At 66.5% G+C, this 14,345-nt stretch overlaps 2 protein-coding genes across 10 annotated transcripts in view; one reads left to right on the top strand and one right to left on the bottom strand.

The window, feature by feature from the left end:
• Positions 1–4,102, top strand: part of TSC2 (TSC complex subunit 2) — a 28,975-nt gene extending 24,873 nt beyond the window's left edge. For 4 of the 8 annotated variants that reach the window (XM_060172613.1, XM_060172612.1, XM_060172608.1 and 1 more), the window contains 11 exons: positions 240–308; positions 1,076–1,203; positions 1,577–2,076; positions 2,171–2,246; positions 2,353–2,439; positions 2,721–2,907; positions 2,990–3,129; positions 3,341–3,419; positions 3,492–3,583; positions 3,661–3,759; positions 3,826–4,102. In XM_060172613.1, the coding sequence (XP_060028596.1) occupies positions 240–308; positions 1,076–1,203; positions 1,577–2,076; positions 2,171–2,246; positions 2,353–2,439; positions 2,721–2,907; positions 2,990–3,129; positions 3,341–3,419; positions 3,492–3,583; positions 3,661–3,759; positions 3,826–3,990 (1,622 nt within the window). In that variant the 3' untranslated portion in view covers positions 3,991–4,102. The remainder of the gene's footprint in view (positions 1–239; positions 309–1,075; positions 1,204–1,576; positions 2,077–2,170; positions 2,247–2,352; positions 2,440–2,720; positions 2,908–2,989; positions 3,130–3,340; positions 3,420–3,491; positions 3,584–3,660; positions 3,760–3,825) is intronic. The other 4 variants (XM_060172615.1, XM_060172614.1, XM_060172611.1 and 1 more) reach the window with 1 other exon arrangement.
• Positions 4,103–14,345, bottom strand: part of PKD1 (polycystin 1, transient receptor potential channel interacting) — a 36,063-nt gene continuing 25,820 nt past the window's right edge. For both annotated transcript variants that reach the window (XM_060172605.1, XM_060172606.1), the window contains 31 exons: positions 14,159–14,308; positions 13,444–13,587; positions 13,072–13,351; positions 12,796–13,009; positions 12,540–12,711; positions 12,209–12,361; positions 11,863–12,007; positions 11,158–11,784; positions 10,812–10,968; positions 10,475–10,727; positions 10,142–10,337; positions 9,772–9,942; positions 9,534–9,677; positions 9,246–9,456; positions 9,033–9,159; positions 8,721–8,828; positions 8,583–8,632; positions 8,321–8,481; positions 8,161–8,233; positions 7,883–8,001; positions 7,603–7,805; positions 7,337–7,531; positions 7,103–7,242; positions 6,853–6,965; positions 6,605–6,749; positions 6,401–6,526; positions 6,149–6,323; positions 5,785–6,072; positions 5,579–5,713; positions 5,198–5,503; positions 4,103–5,105 (listed from right to left, as the gene is read on the bottom strand). In XM_060172605.1, coding sequence (XP_060028588.1) covers positions 4,686–5,105; positions 5,198–5,503; positions 5,579–5,713; positions 5,785–6,072; positions 6,149–6,323; positions 6,401–6,526; positions 6,605–6,749; positions 6,853–6,965; positions 7,103–7,242; positions 7,337–7,531; positions 7,603–7,805; positions 7,883–8,001; positions 8,161–8,233; positions 8,321–8,481; positions 8,583–8,632; positions 8,721–8,828; positions 9,033–9,159; positions 9,246–9,456; positions 9,534–9,677; positions 9,772–9,942; positions 10,142–10,337; positions 10,475–10,727; positions 10,812–10,968; positions 11,158–11,784; positions 11,863–12,007; positions 12,209–12,361; positions 12,540–12,711; positions 12,796–13,009; positions 13,072–13,351; positions 13,444–13,587; positions 14,159–14,308 — 5,901 coding nt within the window. In that variant the 3' untranslated portion in view covers positions 4,103–4,685. The remainder of the gene's footprint in view (positions 5,106–5,197; positions 5,504–5,578; positions 5,714–5,784; positions 6,073–6,148; positions 6,324–6,400; positions 6,527–6,604; positions 6,750–6,852; positions 6,966–7,102; positions 7,243–7,336; positions 7,532–7,602; positions 7,806–7,882; positions 8,002–8,160; positions 8,234–8,320; positions 8,482–8,582; positions 8,633–8,720; positions 8,829–9,032; positions 9,160–9,245; positions 9,457–9,533; positions 9,678–9,771; positions 9,943–10,141; positions 10,338–10,474; positions 10,728–10,811; positions 10,969–11,157; positions 11,785–11,862; positions 12,008–12,208; positions 12,362–12,539; positions 12,712–12,795; positions 13,010–13,071; positions 13,352–13,443; positions 13,588–14,158; positions 14,309–14,345) is intronic.

Here is a 14,345-nt window from a genome sequence, read left to right as displayed (position 1 = left end):
CGGCCGCAGTACTTCCTGCTTGGGTTTGGGGCTGAACCCCAAGCCTGCCTGCGCTCGAGTCCCGTCTGTCTGGGCTTGTGCCTCCTTCCAGGCTGCCTGACGCTGCGGCCTGTGCCCACTGTGAGAGGAGGGGTGCTCTCACTGGGGCCCCACCTGGAGAGGCCTGGGGCCTGCCCTCTCCCTGGGCTGCCCCTCGCCCACCCGCGCACCCGGCTGACAGGCTGCGGGTTCCCTTGCAGTGGCCTCTCTCTCCTCCCTGTGCCAGTCCAGCTGCCGAGGACGGCTGCACAGGAGCGTTTCCTGGGCAGGTACTCGGCGTCTCTGGAGCGGTGGGCTGCGGCACCGCTCGCCTGCTCGTTCCGCCCGTGAGCCCGGCAGCAGGCTGGTGCATGGCGAGTCTGCTCTGCCTTGGCTTTGCACAGCCCTGCGCTGTGGGTGCCCAGGCCCCACCTGCGGACTTGTAGCGACAGTGGGCAGCTGAGCCGCAGGTGCTGTGGGACAGCTGTTTGGAAGTGGCCTTGGGGCTCAGCGAGCTGGCTGCCCTGGCCTCTGGAGGGTTGATTGGCTTTGTGAACCCCCCAGTCTACCCGCTTTCATCGTGGGCTGGCTCGTCGACCCTGGGCCTGGCAGAAGGGCCTGACCCTGTGTGCCACCCCCACCCGAGGGCCAGGCAGGTTCGCCATCTGCGCTGACCCTGCACTCCCTGCCCCCTGGATGGACACTGGCACCCGGGATGCTCTTGAGTTTGGCTCCTGGTTTGGCTTGGACTCGGAAGGCGAGCCCCTGCTTTCTGGAACTTTCCCAAGTGTGTGTATGGGCCTTCTCCCAGCCCCCAGTGCTGTCCCAGGCTACTCCAGGGCCCCGCCTCTCAGGCCTGTAGCTCCAGTGACATTGGAGGGGGCTCAGCGGCTTCTGCTGCCCCGTTCACCCCAGAGACTCCCCAGGAAACACTTCAGATCATGGGTGGGAGCAGCAGAGCGAGGAAGGCCTTGGGGGAGGCCTGCAGGGCTGTGGTCGCCTCTGGAGAGACTGGTCTCTGAAGCCCCAAGCTGCCCCCCCCCCGTGTCCCCCCCAGACTCTGCTGTGGTTCTTGAGGAGGGAAGTCTGGGCGATGCCAGCTTGCCAGGTGAGCCCCCTGACCTGGAGGACTTGGAGGCCCCCGTGGGCACAGATGGGAGTTGCCGCACCAAAGCTTACAGCCGGGTGAGTGTGCTGGCTACAGGGCACATGCCTGCTGGATCCGATTGCCCAGGGAGTCCAAGGCAGGGCACTGAGTGCAGGGCTGGGGCCCTGAGTAGGTGGAGAAGGGCACAGGCTAGGGGTTGGAGCTGACACCTGGAGGGCCTGGCTTCAGGCCTTTTGTTCCACCAACTCGCCCTTAGCCTGTACAGGTCTGTGGTCTAAGGACCATTAGCCGTTCTTCCCGGCCTCCTTCCTGGGTCTGTGAGCAAGTGCCCTCACGGTGCCCTCTTCCCCTTGGGATTCCCAGCAAGACACAGGACTGTGGGCTTGGTTCTGGGGGGCAGACGGGTCTCCCCAGGGTGCCACCTGACCAGGGTACCTTGTGTGTCCCCAGTCATCGTCCACCTCCAGCCAGGAGGAGAAGACATTTCGTGGTGAAGAGCCAGCTGCAGGAGGCATCCCCATTGAGCGGGCCGTGTCCTCCGAGGGTGCGAGGCCCTGTGTGGATCTCTCCTTCCAGCCCTCGCAGACCCTGAGCAAGTCCAGCTCCTCACCGGAGCTGCAGACGCTGCAGGACATCCTTGGTGAGCCTGGGGACAAGGCTGACGTTGGCCGGCTGAGTCCCGAGGCCAAGGCCCGGTCCCACTCGGGGATCCTGGACGGGGAGGGTGCTGCCTGGTCAGCCACGGCTGGAGAGAGTCAGGGCCTAGGCCCCATCCCACGTGAGAGCCCTGCGACGGCCAGCTGCCCCCGCTCCCCCAGCGGCCTGAGGCCCCGGGGCTATACCATCTCCGACTCGGCTCCGTCGCGCAGGGGCAAGCGGGTGGAGAGGGACGCCTTTAAGAGCAGGGCCGGGGCCTCCAACGTGGAGAAGGTTCCAGGCATCAACCCCAGGTGAGTAGGCTTCTGGCTGGTGCTGGAGTTGGTCGGAGCAGTTCCAGGCGTGGGGTTCTGCCCTCCATCGGCTGACCCGCCTGTGCCCTTGTAGCTTTGTGTTCCTGCAGCTCTACCACTCGCCCTTCTTTGGCGACGAGTCCAACAAGCCGATCCTCCTGCCCAACGAGGTGTGTGCGCCCCTCCCCGAGGGGTCTGGAGCCTGCGGGGATGGCCCTGATGGGGCTGGGCAGGCCAGTTGGCCTCTGCCCCAGCTCAGCCTGGCTGTGCCCACAGTCCTTCGAGCGCTCAGTGCAGCTCCTCGACCAGATCCCGTCCTATGACACACACAAGATCGCCGTCCTGTACGTGGGCGAAGGCCAGGTGAGCAGCGACTCCAGAGGGCATGTGGGGAGGGTTCTCTGCACCACAGGGACCGTGTCCACAGCTGCCCGGCCGCTGAAGCCTCGAGTGTTGAGCAGAGGGGCTGCCGGGCGGCGGTGTGAGCTAAGGTGTGTGTGAACCGCCAGCTTCTGACCCGATATTGGAGAGTGTGGGTCTGAGCTGAGTGTGCTGGGAGTCACTGGCCCCTGCAGTGACCAGTCCCAGGCCACAAGGTGCTGAGGGGGTGGCCTGGGTGCAGGTGCTACTGCTTCTCTCTACAGAGCAACAGTGAGCTGGCCGTCCTGTCCAATGAGCATGGCTCCTACCGGTACACAGAGTTCCTGACGGGCCTGGGCACTCTCATCGAGCTCAAGGACTGCCAGCCAGACAAGGTGTACCTGGGCGGCCTGGACGTGTGCGGGGAGGACGGCCAGTTCACCTACTGCTGGCACGATGACATCATGCAGGGTGAGTGCTGGCCTGCCCCCCCAACCACCACGGGCAGTGTGCCCCCTGGCACTGAGCCTCTCCCTGGGGCTTCTCCCGGCAGCTGTGTTCCACATCGCCACTCTGATGCCCACCAAGGATGCGGACAAGCACCGCTGTGACAAGAAACGCCACCTGGGCAATGACTTTGTGTCCATTGTCTACAACGACTCCGGAGAGGACTTTAAGCTGGGCACCATCAAGGTGAGTGACTGAGACAGACCCACGGCTACCAAGCCAGCAGGGTGAGTGGCAGTTAGCCTGTGCTGGCTCTGAGAACGGTCTGCCATTTCCCTCATGGGCACTGGGCCAGGCAGACGGTGACACACCACAGGGACTGGACGGGAGATGGGAGCCTCCCCCCCCCCCCCCCAGCGCTGCAGCCCTTGGTGACAGCCCTGCTCTTGCACTGCAGGGCCAGTTCAACTTTGTCCACGTGATCATCACCCCCCTGGACTACGAGTGCAATCTGGTGACGCTGCAGTGCCGCAAAGGTGAGGCTGGGTGGGGGGCGAGGCTGTGCGGGCGTGTTCAGCGCAGGCAGGGCTGACGCATCTGCTTCCCAGACATGGAGGGGCTGGTGGACACCAGTGTGGCCAAGATCGTGTCTGACCGGAACCTGCCCTTCGTGGCCCGCCAGATGGCGCTGCATGCAAACGTGAGCGGGGCCGTGTGTGTGGTGGCGGGGTGCCCTGGGGTGCCCGTTTCGTGAGGCTCACCATCCTGCACCCCCAGATGGCCTCGCAGGTGCACCACAGCCGCTCCAACCCCACGGACATCTACCCGTCCAAGTGGATCGCCAGGCTCCGCCACATCAAGAGGCTGCGTCATCGGGTAGGAGGGGGGCCAGCGCCTCCCGGGGCTCCTGTCCGGCTCGGTGCTCACAGTCTCTCTCCCCAGATCCGCGAGGAAGCCCACTACTCAAATCCCAGCTTGCCTCTGCTGCACCCCCCGGGGCACAGCAAGGTGCCAGCACCGGTGCCGGCTGAGCCCATGCCCACCTACGAGACGGGCCAGCGCAAACGCCTCATCTCCTCTGTGGACGACTTCACCGAGTTTGTGTGAAGCCTGGGCTACCCTGCCTCCCGGGCACCCTCACACCAAGTGGCACCGGGCGTGTTTGTTGAAATGAAATAAAAGTATAGCCGGGCCTAGTGCTCACACACAGGCCCAGGGATGTCAGCCAACTTCTTTATTGGGCTTCGTCTGGAATGGGCCAGGCTGGAATCTGGGCAGCACCCCTTCCTCAGCCAGGAGCCAGCCCCAGGAGGGGTCTCTCCACCACCCCACTCCACCCCCGGCCTTTGTCTGCTCAGGCCTGACACCAGCAGGCCGGGCTGGGAAGGGGTCTGGGAGCGCCCCTGCCCTAGGGAGAAATAGAGGACGTACAAAAATACATTTGAACCCCGTATAAATTAGACGCTAGACAGACGCAGTGGGGGCTGGGCATCAGTGGGGGCGGGAGGCAATAACTTAGGGGTGGGAGGTGCAGGGTCCCTCCCTGGATCCTTGGTGAGGGGGGTGTCTGCCCAGGAGGAGGAGTGGGCACAGCCCACTGGACCTGCGGACTCAGGAAATAAGTTAGCACCTCCACGGCTGGGCACTAGTTCAATACTGCTGCGCCTCCCCTCAGGGGAGGGACCCTGGGTCCTGGCTGGGCACGTGGCCTCTTAAAGTGCTGAGCCCAGAGGCGCAGACCACGCGCTCTGGGGACTGCGTGCAGTGGAAGTAATACTGAAGGGTGGCTCTGACGGCCCGAGCTAAGTGCTGCTGGGGTGGACCTTCCTCTTTGCCCTCTGGGAAGCCCGGCTGGGGCGGGCAAGGCGGGAGGGGAGGGTTGGGGAGGTGCCTGGGGGGGGTGGGGCAGTGGGACCCTCTCCCCGGGAGCCCTGCAGGTGCTGCAGCTGCTGCTCCAGCCGGTACACGTCTTCCGTGGCCTGGTTGAGTCTGTCAAACTGGGTCAGCAGGGCCTCGAACACTGTGTGGAGGCGGGAGGGCTCCGGCTCCCCCCTCAGCCCCGGCCGGCCCACCCCCAGTGCGTCCAGCTGGCTGGAGGCGGTGGAGGGACGAGAGGCATCCGAGCCGCCGCTGGGGGGCGACATGTCCGGGGACGACTTGGAGCCCCTGGAGGAGCGGGAGGGCAGCGGCTCCATCCCTTCAAAGCGGACCTTGTGGCGGAACTGGGGGCGGCACAGGGGCTCGGTCAGTCCGGCTGCGCCCCGGGCTACGTGGGCCCAGGGCGTCCCTCTCCCCCCCACTGGGCCGTACCCACCTCCTTGACCTTGCTGACGCCCATCCAGAGCCGCAGCCGTCGCAGGAAGAGCTCCACCATCTCGTAGTCCTGGGGCTCCCAGGCTGGCCGGTACAGCTCCCCGCGCAGAGTGTGGTACCTCCAGCGCAGCACCACGGCCCCCAGCCGCAGGGTGCCCCACAGCCGTAGCGCCCAGAGTCCCACACACAGTAGGGCTGCCAGGTGCCAGGAATCAGCCGGGCACAGGGCGAGGCCCCCTGCCCCGGGGCACAGCACCAGGAGGGTCCGGGCTGCACTCCTCAGCGAATCCACACCTGAGGTGACCAGCTGTGGGGAAAGCAGAACCGTGAGGGGTGCCCCTCCCCGGCACCCCCCCCGGAACCCCCCCCAACCAATACCTACCAGGACGGCCAGCTGCGTGTAGGCCACGGCGAGCACCACCAGGCCGAGGGCTGTGCCCGCCAGCTCCGGCAGGGCCCGGCACAGCGTCTTGCCAAACACTGACCACTGGCGCATGAACTTCAGCTGCTGGGCAGCCTGCGGAGGCGGGTGTCAGCGGAGAGCCCTGTGTCCCCCCCCCCCCCCCGCACCCTCGCCGCTGACCTCACCTTGACCAGGAGCAGGAAGAGCAGTGAGGCGGCCAGCCCGCGGGCGGTGGCACTCAGCTGAGCCACCTGGTCGAAGCTGGTGAAGCGCGGGCGGCGACGCAGGAAGCGCGTCCACTGGCGGTCCGCGACACCCAGCTGGGCCAGGCGCACGAGCGCTGCGGCCGCGGTCAGCACCACCAGCAGCCACCGTGCCCAGGCCACCGACTGCCAGGCGCGCGTGCACCCCTCCCGGTACCAGGCGCGCGCCTCCAAGAAGGAGAAGTAGAGCGCGAAGAGCAGCAGGCTGACCTGTGGGGGTCGGTGGGGTCAGTGGGGGCTGCCCAGGTGGGACTCCCTGGCGGGACGGGCGGGCGGGCGGGCTCACCGAGGTGAGCAGTGGCAGCGTCAGGCCAGCGCTCAGGCGGCGCAGTGCGAAGGGGTGGACGCTCAGCGCTGTCACTGCGCGGCCAGCCGCCGGGAACTCCAGGCGCAGCGTGACGGCGGCGTGCAGCCCCACGGCCGGGCTGTAGCGGGTGAGCTCCACGAACACGGCGCGGCTCCTGGGGGCGGGGGTGGCGTCCGCGTGTCAGAGTGGCTGTGTAGGGGGAAGCCTGGGGGACGGCGGGGGGCGGCCCACCTGTTGTCGATCCAGTCATGCAGCTGCAGGAAGCCCAGGCGCGCGCGGCTCTCCTCTAGGCTGAGCCCCAGCTCCTGCACGTACCCCCCGCTGTCGTACACGGCGCAGGCCCCCCAGTACCAGACACTGCGGGTGGGCGGCAATTAGTGGGGGCTGACTGGGCACCTCCCCACCCCCACCCCCAGGCCCGGGCCCTCTGCTCACCCCAGGAGGTCAGGCGCAGAGTAGGCCCACATCTGGGAGTCATTGTGGCCGGGGGGCCCCCAGCCGACGCTGTAGTCCGCAGTGCTGAAGTCCCGGCCCGGCTCGCAGCTGTGCACCCTGGTTCCCGGCGGGTCTGGACAGAGCGCTGCAGGAAGGGCCCCTGCTGACTCCCAGCACCCACAGGGGCGCAATGAGGTCGTGTGGACACCACCGCCCGGGGGCTCTGGCAGACCAGCCGCCCCTCTCACCTTCCTGCAGCCGCACCTGCCGCAGTCGCAGGGGCCCCAGCTCTGGGCTGGAGCAGTTTCTGTGCACGGAGGGCAGCAGCACCTCAGCCATCCAGGGCCAGAACTCCTCCGACCTGCCGAAGATGCCACAGCTGCCCCAGGGCCCAGGCTCCAGGGGCGGCCTGGGCCCTGGCCCCAGCTGCTGCCATCACCCGGCAGCGCCCTCTGGTGGCCAAGGGGGGACCTGGCTGGCACGGTGCCCCTGTCCTACCGGGTGATGGCCAGGAAGGCCTGGCTGTCCAGCTCCTGCCTGATGGCGCTCTGCAGGCGGTAGGCGTGGCTGTGGCCTGAGGTGTCCCCGTAGGTGGCCAGCAGCGTCACCAGCAGGAAGAGCATGTACACCAGCAGGCTCTGAGGGCAGGGACACCGGCCAGCTCGTGGGTGCAGGGAAGACGGGGGGGCGGTGGGCCTCTGGGGTCTGTGGGAGGCAGGGAGGCCGGCTCACCTGCAGCGTCCCGTGCAGCCGCTTGACCTTGCGGGCCTCCTCCTTGGCCAGGAAGAGTGCGAAGCCGTGGGGGGGCCGCACACGGGGCACCCGCTCACCCACGGGAGTCACAGTCGGGCTCTCCACTAGCGTGTCGTCCTCCTCGGGGAGCAGCCGCTTGGCCACCAATGAGAAGTATAGCGCCTCCAGCAGGACCTGGGGGGCATCTCGGTAGGCTGAGTGCCCCCTCCTATCCCCGAGCCACCCCCCCCCCACAGCCCACTCACCTTGAGGGGCTCCCAGCCCAGGAATGAGGCCAGGAAGCTGGCGCCACTTGACAGGAGCCACATGATGCTCACGCTTGGGGGGAAGCTGGCACCGACCCACCCCGACACCCCCACAGCTACAGCTGCCAGGAACAGGCTGAGCCCGTGGGCCAGGGTCGCACACCAGGCCGGTAGCAGGCGCCTCCGCAGCCCCTCCACCAGCCCTGGGGAGCAGAGACATGGGGGTGACCCTGGAGCCAGTGGGAGGGGCAGGCGGGCAGCTGGGGGCCTGCAGACACACCTGTTGGGCCACGCTTCACGGGCTGGGGCTGCTCCCAAGGTGGCGTGGGGCCGGGCAGCCCCTTCTCTCCCAGTGGCTGCAGCACCAGTGTCTCTGCCCTTTCCCCCTGGCAGCTGGACCTGAAGGGAACGGGGAAAGGGGGGCTGTGGGCTCTGTCACCCTTCTGGGAGCTTTCCCGGGCCCCCCACTCAGCCCCACTGCCCCTCATGGAGACCCTACGAGGTCCTTAAAGTGGGTGAGAAGGTACGGGGGTGGCTCAGTTACTGTGGGGGACTCACAGGTCTGAGAGCAGGTCCGTCTCTCTGCGCATGTCTGGTGGGGCAGCTGTGTTCGGCTGGCCCATTTCACCACCTAGACATCACAGCAGTCAGGGAGGGTGCCCCGGGACTCCAGTACCCCCACCCGCCCCACCCTGGGAGCCATGCGCCAGCTGCTCACCCGCCTCTGAGAAGCACTGGGCACTCGAAGGGCTGACCAGGGATAGACTGTCCTCTTCAGGGCCCCATGCCAGCTGCTGCAGGGTGCTGCCCATGATGGAGGGGTCGCTGAGCAGGTCTGGCCAGCTGAGGGTGCCCTCGCTGGAGGGCCAGCACAGCACGCTGTGGGGAACGACACGGGTGGAAGGGACATGTGTGCATACCCAGCCTCGGGGCTGTACTCGGGGACGTGCACCAGGGCTCTGCCTCCTCTGGTCCCTCACCTTTTTGAGTCATCCAGCAGTAACTGGCTTTTCACATGTCCAGAAAAGGCCTGCAGGGGATGCAGAAGGCCTCAGGGTCTGGGGCACCCAGGCCCACCAACCCCCAGCACAGGCAGGCCCAAGAGCAAGAGTGCTCACCTCGGCTCGGAGCCCGGGGAAGGCGAGGAAGGAGCTGTCCAGTGCTGATGAGTCCAGGTAGCTGTCTACATTCAGCTGCCCCGTGGGCTCAGGGCGCGTGCCCCCAGCCTATGGGAGAGACGGCCGATGCCCCCATGGCTTGTGTCTGCCCTTCTGGAAGCTGTCCGTGTGTCCTGAGCTGCCTGGTGGCAGTGGGCTGAGGGCTTCCTTCCCACCTCCCACAGCATCTGTGGGGTCTGGGGTCAGCCAATGGCTCAGCCTCGCTGCTCCCCAGTCTCCTTTCCTCTGGCTGCTCTGCACAGGCCTACCCACCTTGCTCCTGGACATCCGGAAGAGGAATAAGATGAGCAGGTAGACGGGGTAGACGACCACGCTGGACACCAGGCCCACGGTGACTGTGTCTGGACCCAGTGGGACGAGATGGGACACAGGCCCTGGGCTGTGATGAGGGGAGAGCAGCCAGTGAGGGCTGGCGGGCAGGCTGGGAGCTGGACGAGGGAGGCCGAGGTGCCCAGGGGTACCCACCTGAAGGCTGTGTCACCCACAACCCCATACCACACGGCGTTGGTGCCCAGGAAGAGGAAGAGGAGTAGGGCACAGCAGGTGGCCCGCTGGACGCGCGTGAAGCGGCTTCTGGGTGGCCGGTCCCAGAGGGACAGCCAGATGTGCTTGTCGAAGAAGCCCCGCTGCAGCTCGGCCACCAGGAGGCGCCGGAAGCAGCACAGGGCCGCGTCACCTGAGGAAAGACAGCAGGGCGTACAGCACCTCGGCCTGGGAACAACCCCACCCCTAGCGGGCAGGGCAGCGCCTTACTTGCTGCCAGCACCTCCTTCTCCACCAGACCCCCATTGGCCTCCGCATCCACCGACAGCCAGTCGTCCACCAGGAAGAAGGTGCTGCGGGCGCTCTGCAGGTCCCTGACGATGACATGCTGCAGGAACCAGGCGGGGCTGAGCCCTTGGGTGGAAGATGAGGGGAGGGTGTGGCATTCAGGGTGGGCGCCAGCAGGCCGCCCAGCGAAGCCCAGGGCCACTCAAGTGCCCACCGAGACCTTTGTTGTCATGCCACACGCGGATCTTCCACACGCTGCCCAGGCTGTGCGGGGTGGCGATGCGGAAGATGTCCAGGCTATTGCGGTGGAAGGCTCTGTCCCCGTCCAGGTGCCGGTGGCCGCTCCGGCTATCCGCCCCGTACAGCATGATGCCCACGTGTGCTGTGGTGCCTGGGGGACAGAGTCACACTCCAGCGGGCCATCGCGAGAGGAATGGTTCCAGACAAGGGTCTTAGGGGCCCGTTAGGGGAGTGGTAGCTTCCAGACGGGCCCAGCACCCACCGTGAGATCCCGCCACTCATCCTGGCCTTTCTCCAAGTCCACTGCCGCCTCTGACCACCAGCCCCAGACGGCCCCATGGCACACTCACCGGAGCCACGGCCCCAGCCGGTCTTGACCAGGATCTCGTATTTGAAGCGGCCCCCCTTCCCACAGAAGGGGATGGCCCGGCTGCGGCGGGCGTCCAGGCGGTCCAGCTTGTGCAGGAGCACGGCCACCACACCGTAGGTCGCCCCACACACAGCACATGTCAGCAGCACTACATAGTTCACGCCCGCGGCAGGTTCCTGGGGAGAGAGGCCCCGGGCACCTCTAAGCACCTCCCGACAGCGCCCCACACCTCCTGGAAGCTCCTGGCACCTTTTGACCTCCTCAAACCACTGGTACCTCCCCACTCCTCCTAGGGACAAAGGGTGCCACTCACTGGCAAAATGAAGTCGACACGGCTGGGGGGCACAAAGACGCTGGCACCAAAGGCGGTCAGGTGGCGTGTTAGGCAGACGGCCTGGCTGGGCGAGGTCTCCTCCAGGGGCACCAGGCCCTCCGTCCGCCACATCATCTCGTCCTCACTGAAGTACTGGCACAGCGACGTGTACAGCCTCACCGACACTTCCAGTGCCGACCAGCGGAAGTGGCTGGTCAGGTTCAGGTGGTAGCTCCCACCAGGTGCTCTGGTCCTGGGGGAGAGGGAGCATCAACATAGAGCCTGTGCGTCTAGGGGCTCCTGGTGGCACTGCCTGCCGGGAGGGACGTGTGCTCACCCAGGGGCGACGAAGAAGGTGTAGGGCCTATGGTCCTCGCCCCCCAGGGCCTCAGGGCTAATCTTCCTGCTGGCCGAGCAGTTGTGCTCATTGGGCCGTGGCGTGGAGTGCAGGAACACAGCCAGGTAGGGCTCCGGCTCCTGGAGCAGGTAGCGCTCTGGGGCACCATGCATGGCATCAGAGGCAGCCGAGCTGCTCGAGGGATCACGGGACACCGCGGGGAATCTCCCTCCCAACACGATGCCCCGGGGGTGGAGGAAGCCCCGTGCAGAGGTGGCACTGGTTCTCCCTGACCCCTGCTCTCCATGGGGGTGGGGGGGTGGGGGGGTGCGCCAGCAACACCTACCGTCCACCATGGTGTATGTGATCTGCAGGTGCAGCCCCGCCTCGGGGTTGCTGTTCTCAAGGGACACCACAGCGCTGACCGAGGCGCCAGGTGGGACAGCCGCAGAGTGGGGGGGGCCCTGGAAGCCCCGGGAGGCCTGGTCAGAGTTGCTGGGAACCTTGACAGTGATGGCACGCTCCGAGGCCAGCTGCCCAATGGGGATCTGGGTGCCAGCCTCTGTCTGAAAGGCCAGGGACGCCACCTTGGTGGACACGGTGTAGTTGCTGATGTAGCCGAAGGGGAAGGGATTGGAGTCCACCAGCAGGATGAGCTGCACCACATCGCTGACGTTGGCCAGGGCCCCGCTGAAGGCAGTGGGGATGGAGAAGTGGCAGCCGGGCCCCGAGGTGTTGCCGTAACAGAGCAGGCCCCTGGGGTCTGAACGCTTGCCCTGAGCCACGATCTCCTCCCCGACCAGTGTCAGAGGCTCCTCATTGAGCACTCGAGATCGCATGAGGACGCGCATGAGTGCCGAGGACAGGTGGTAGGCCCTGGACGCCACCAGCAGCGATGGCGGCGGCAGCTCGGCCCCCAGCACAGAGGGTTGTGGGCCTTGCACGTCCGCGCTGGCCAGATGGATGAGGTCGCCTGCAGGGGAAGTCCGGGCGGGTTGGGACGGCGCTGGGAGGGGCAGGCGAGCCCACCCGCCACCGGGGCCACTCCTACCTGTGATGTTGAGGATGTTGTCTGCGATGGCGGTGGGGGTGCCGGTGCCGGCGGCGGTCTCGGCCTGCAGGATGCGCACCATGGCCTCCAGCTTGTGCAGCGTCCCCTTCAGGCAGGAGCGGCACACCAACTCCCGACTGGACACCTGTGGCCCCACGTCAGCTCAGCACCACCGGGACTAGGGGCTGTGGCCTCCCTGCCTCCACGCCCTCCCCAGCACCTCCTGCGGAGACCCCAGCACTGGCCCCACCTGGCTGCTAGATGCTAGTGCTACAGGCTAAGGGGGAGCCCAATGAGGGCGCCTCACACCTGTCTCCCCTTCACCCAGTGAAGGGCCTCTGCCTACCGTGCACTGGGCCAGCGCAGCTGCGATCTGCTGAATGTCGTCCACTGTATGTACCCGAAGGGACACCAAGGTCTCTGTGACGTTCTTGCGAATCTGGGCCTGAAGCTGCCATCGGTGGTCCAGCTGTGCCGCTACAGGTGGGCTCTGCTCGTACTGAGGGCGGGGTCATGGGGGGGTCACCGGCTGCACCAACAGCCAGGTGAGAGGCTTCAAGAGCAAAGTGTTCCTCAGGGGATTGGGGGCAGGTGTGGGGAGAGCCTGGCACGGGGTGGAAGGGTGTGCTGACTGGGAGAGCTCACAGGAGGGGAACCCAGGGGTGCTGCCTGCTGACCTCGTTGAGGACGGCAATGAGGGCCAGGGAGTACTCGATGACATGCTGGGGGTCAGCCTGTCTCAGCAGCCCGGGCAGCATGCTCTCCGTCAGGCTGTGCAGCCAGGACGTCAGGTCTGGGGGGCTGCCGGGGCTGTCAGCAGGGGGCTCTGGCAGGCCGATAGTCAGAGACCTGTGCACAGAGGCTGCAGGTGAGCATGCGGGTGCACGCTGGGGAGAGAGTGCTTAGGAGGGGGGCACTGAAGGACGGGCTCACCTGTTGAGGGCGACCACGGCAGCGCCCAGCTGGTCCTGCACCAGCACGGCCAGGCTCACCAGGAAGCGGGGCGCGAAGCCTGGCGGCAGCACAGCCCCATAACTGGAAAGGCTGCCTTTGTAGACACAGAACTCCTCACAGTGGCCCTGGCGACAGCGCCGCAGCAACAGGGCATATACCAGCGGGGCGGACGCATCCTCCGCGTCCTGCCAGCCTGCGGAGCCGGGGGTCAGTCTGGCGGCCCACGCACCCTCCCTACCCACCAGGAGTACTCACCCTCACATGAGAAGTAGACCTTGGTGGTGAGGGCGTGCACAGCCTCCAGTGGGGAGAGGCGGCAGGTGCCACCCAGGGGCGGGCGGTTGGCGGCCAAGCGGAGGGAGGCACAGCCCTCCTCCTCGCCGCCCGGGCCCAGCACCGTGAGCGTGAAGATGTAGCCCTCACCGTCCCGCAGCACGCCGCGCCGCAGCACCAGCCGCAGGTCCGAGCTGCCGGTGGATGTGGTCCTCTCGTCCAGCACCAGTGTCTTGTTGCTGAAGGTGCGGGCGGCCCAGCGCTGCGGGGCACTGGGGCTCTTAGACCCGCTCACCTGGCACCCCCCACCCCGCCTGCCCTTCCCACCCCTGCCCCTGCCCGCGCTCCACTCACCCCCAGCTTGGCACCCCCACTGCAGTTGAGGCAGCGGCCCTCCAGGTACACGTAGGAGCTGCGGCTCACGGCATACACGGCCTGTGCCTTACAGGATACACACTCCAGGGACACCAGGGGCACCTGGCCACGGCGGATCAGCACCTGGGGGACACAGAGGCTCAGCAGGCTGGGCCCAGAGGCCCAGGCACGAAACCTTCATTCCCAACATGCCCCATGGGCAGTCCTGGCCCCCCAGGGTGGGGTCCTGTGTGCTGGCGTAGGAGCCACCAGCTGGTGCTTGGTGCGGATACCACCAGAAAAGGCAGAGCCCAAGTGGGACTGGCACATAGGGCCCCCAGGGGGGTCACCTAGGGAGGGAGGCACTCACAGGGTCTGCTAGACAAGTGCCCACAGGCCGAGGATGTGCTACGGCCCTGAGGGCCTGGCCCCAGAGTTAGATCCAGCCTGGCCAGGCACACTGGCTGCCACCGGTAGAGGGAGCGATTCTCAGGGTGAGACCCACACAGCAGTCCTGACCTATTGGCGTCAGGAGGGACCAAGTGCCCACTGGGGCAGAGAGCAGGCCCTGCCTGCGGGGGTCACGTTCCCCATGAAGTTCTGGAGGGTTGGTGTGCTCCACCGGAAGCCACTCAGAACTTCTGTCAGAAGCAGTAACACTTTGGAGAAAGGATAGCCCCAGAGAAGCTAACTCAGAATCACGCTCTGCACCCACCGTCTGGTTGGTGGCCTCCTCCTTCCGTCCTGCCTTCCACACTGTCAGGCTGAAGGTGTATTCCACGCCAGGCTGCAGGCGCTCCCGAGGAATGGTGACCACGCTGCTCCCACGGGGTGCAAAGTTCAGCACACACACGCCAGAGTCACTCTGCAGTCCGAAAAGAGGAGGCTGAGAACAGGCCTGC

The sequence above is a fragment of the Erinaceus europaeus genome, chromosome 15 (assembly GCF_950295315.1).
Source record: "Erinaceus europaeus chromosome 15, mEriEur2.1, whole genome shotgun sequence".
Lineage (NCBI taxonomy): Eukaryota > Metazoa > Chordata > Mammalia > Eulipotyphla > Erinaceidae > Erinaceus > Erinaceus europaeus.
The sequence above is the reverse complement of the archived record's forward strand: the minus strand, read 5'-3'. Positions and strand labels throughout refer to the sequence as shown.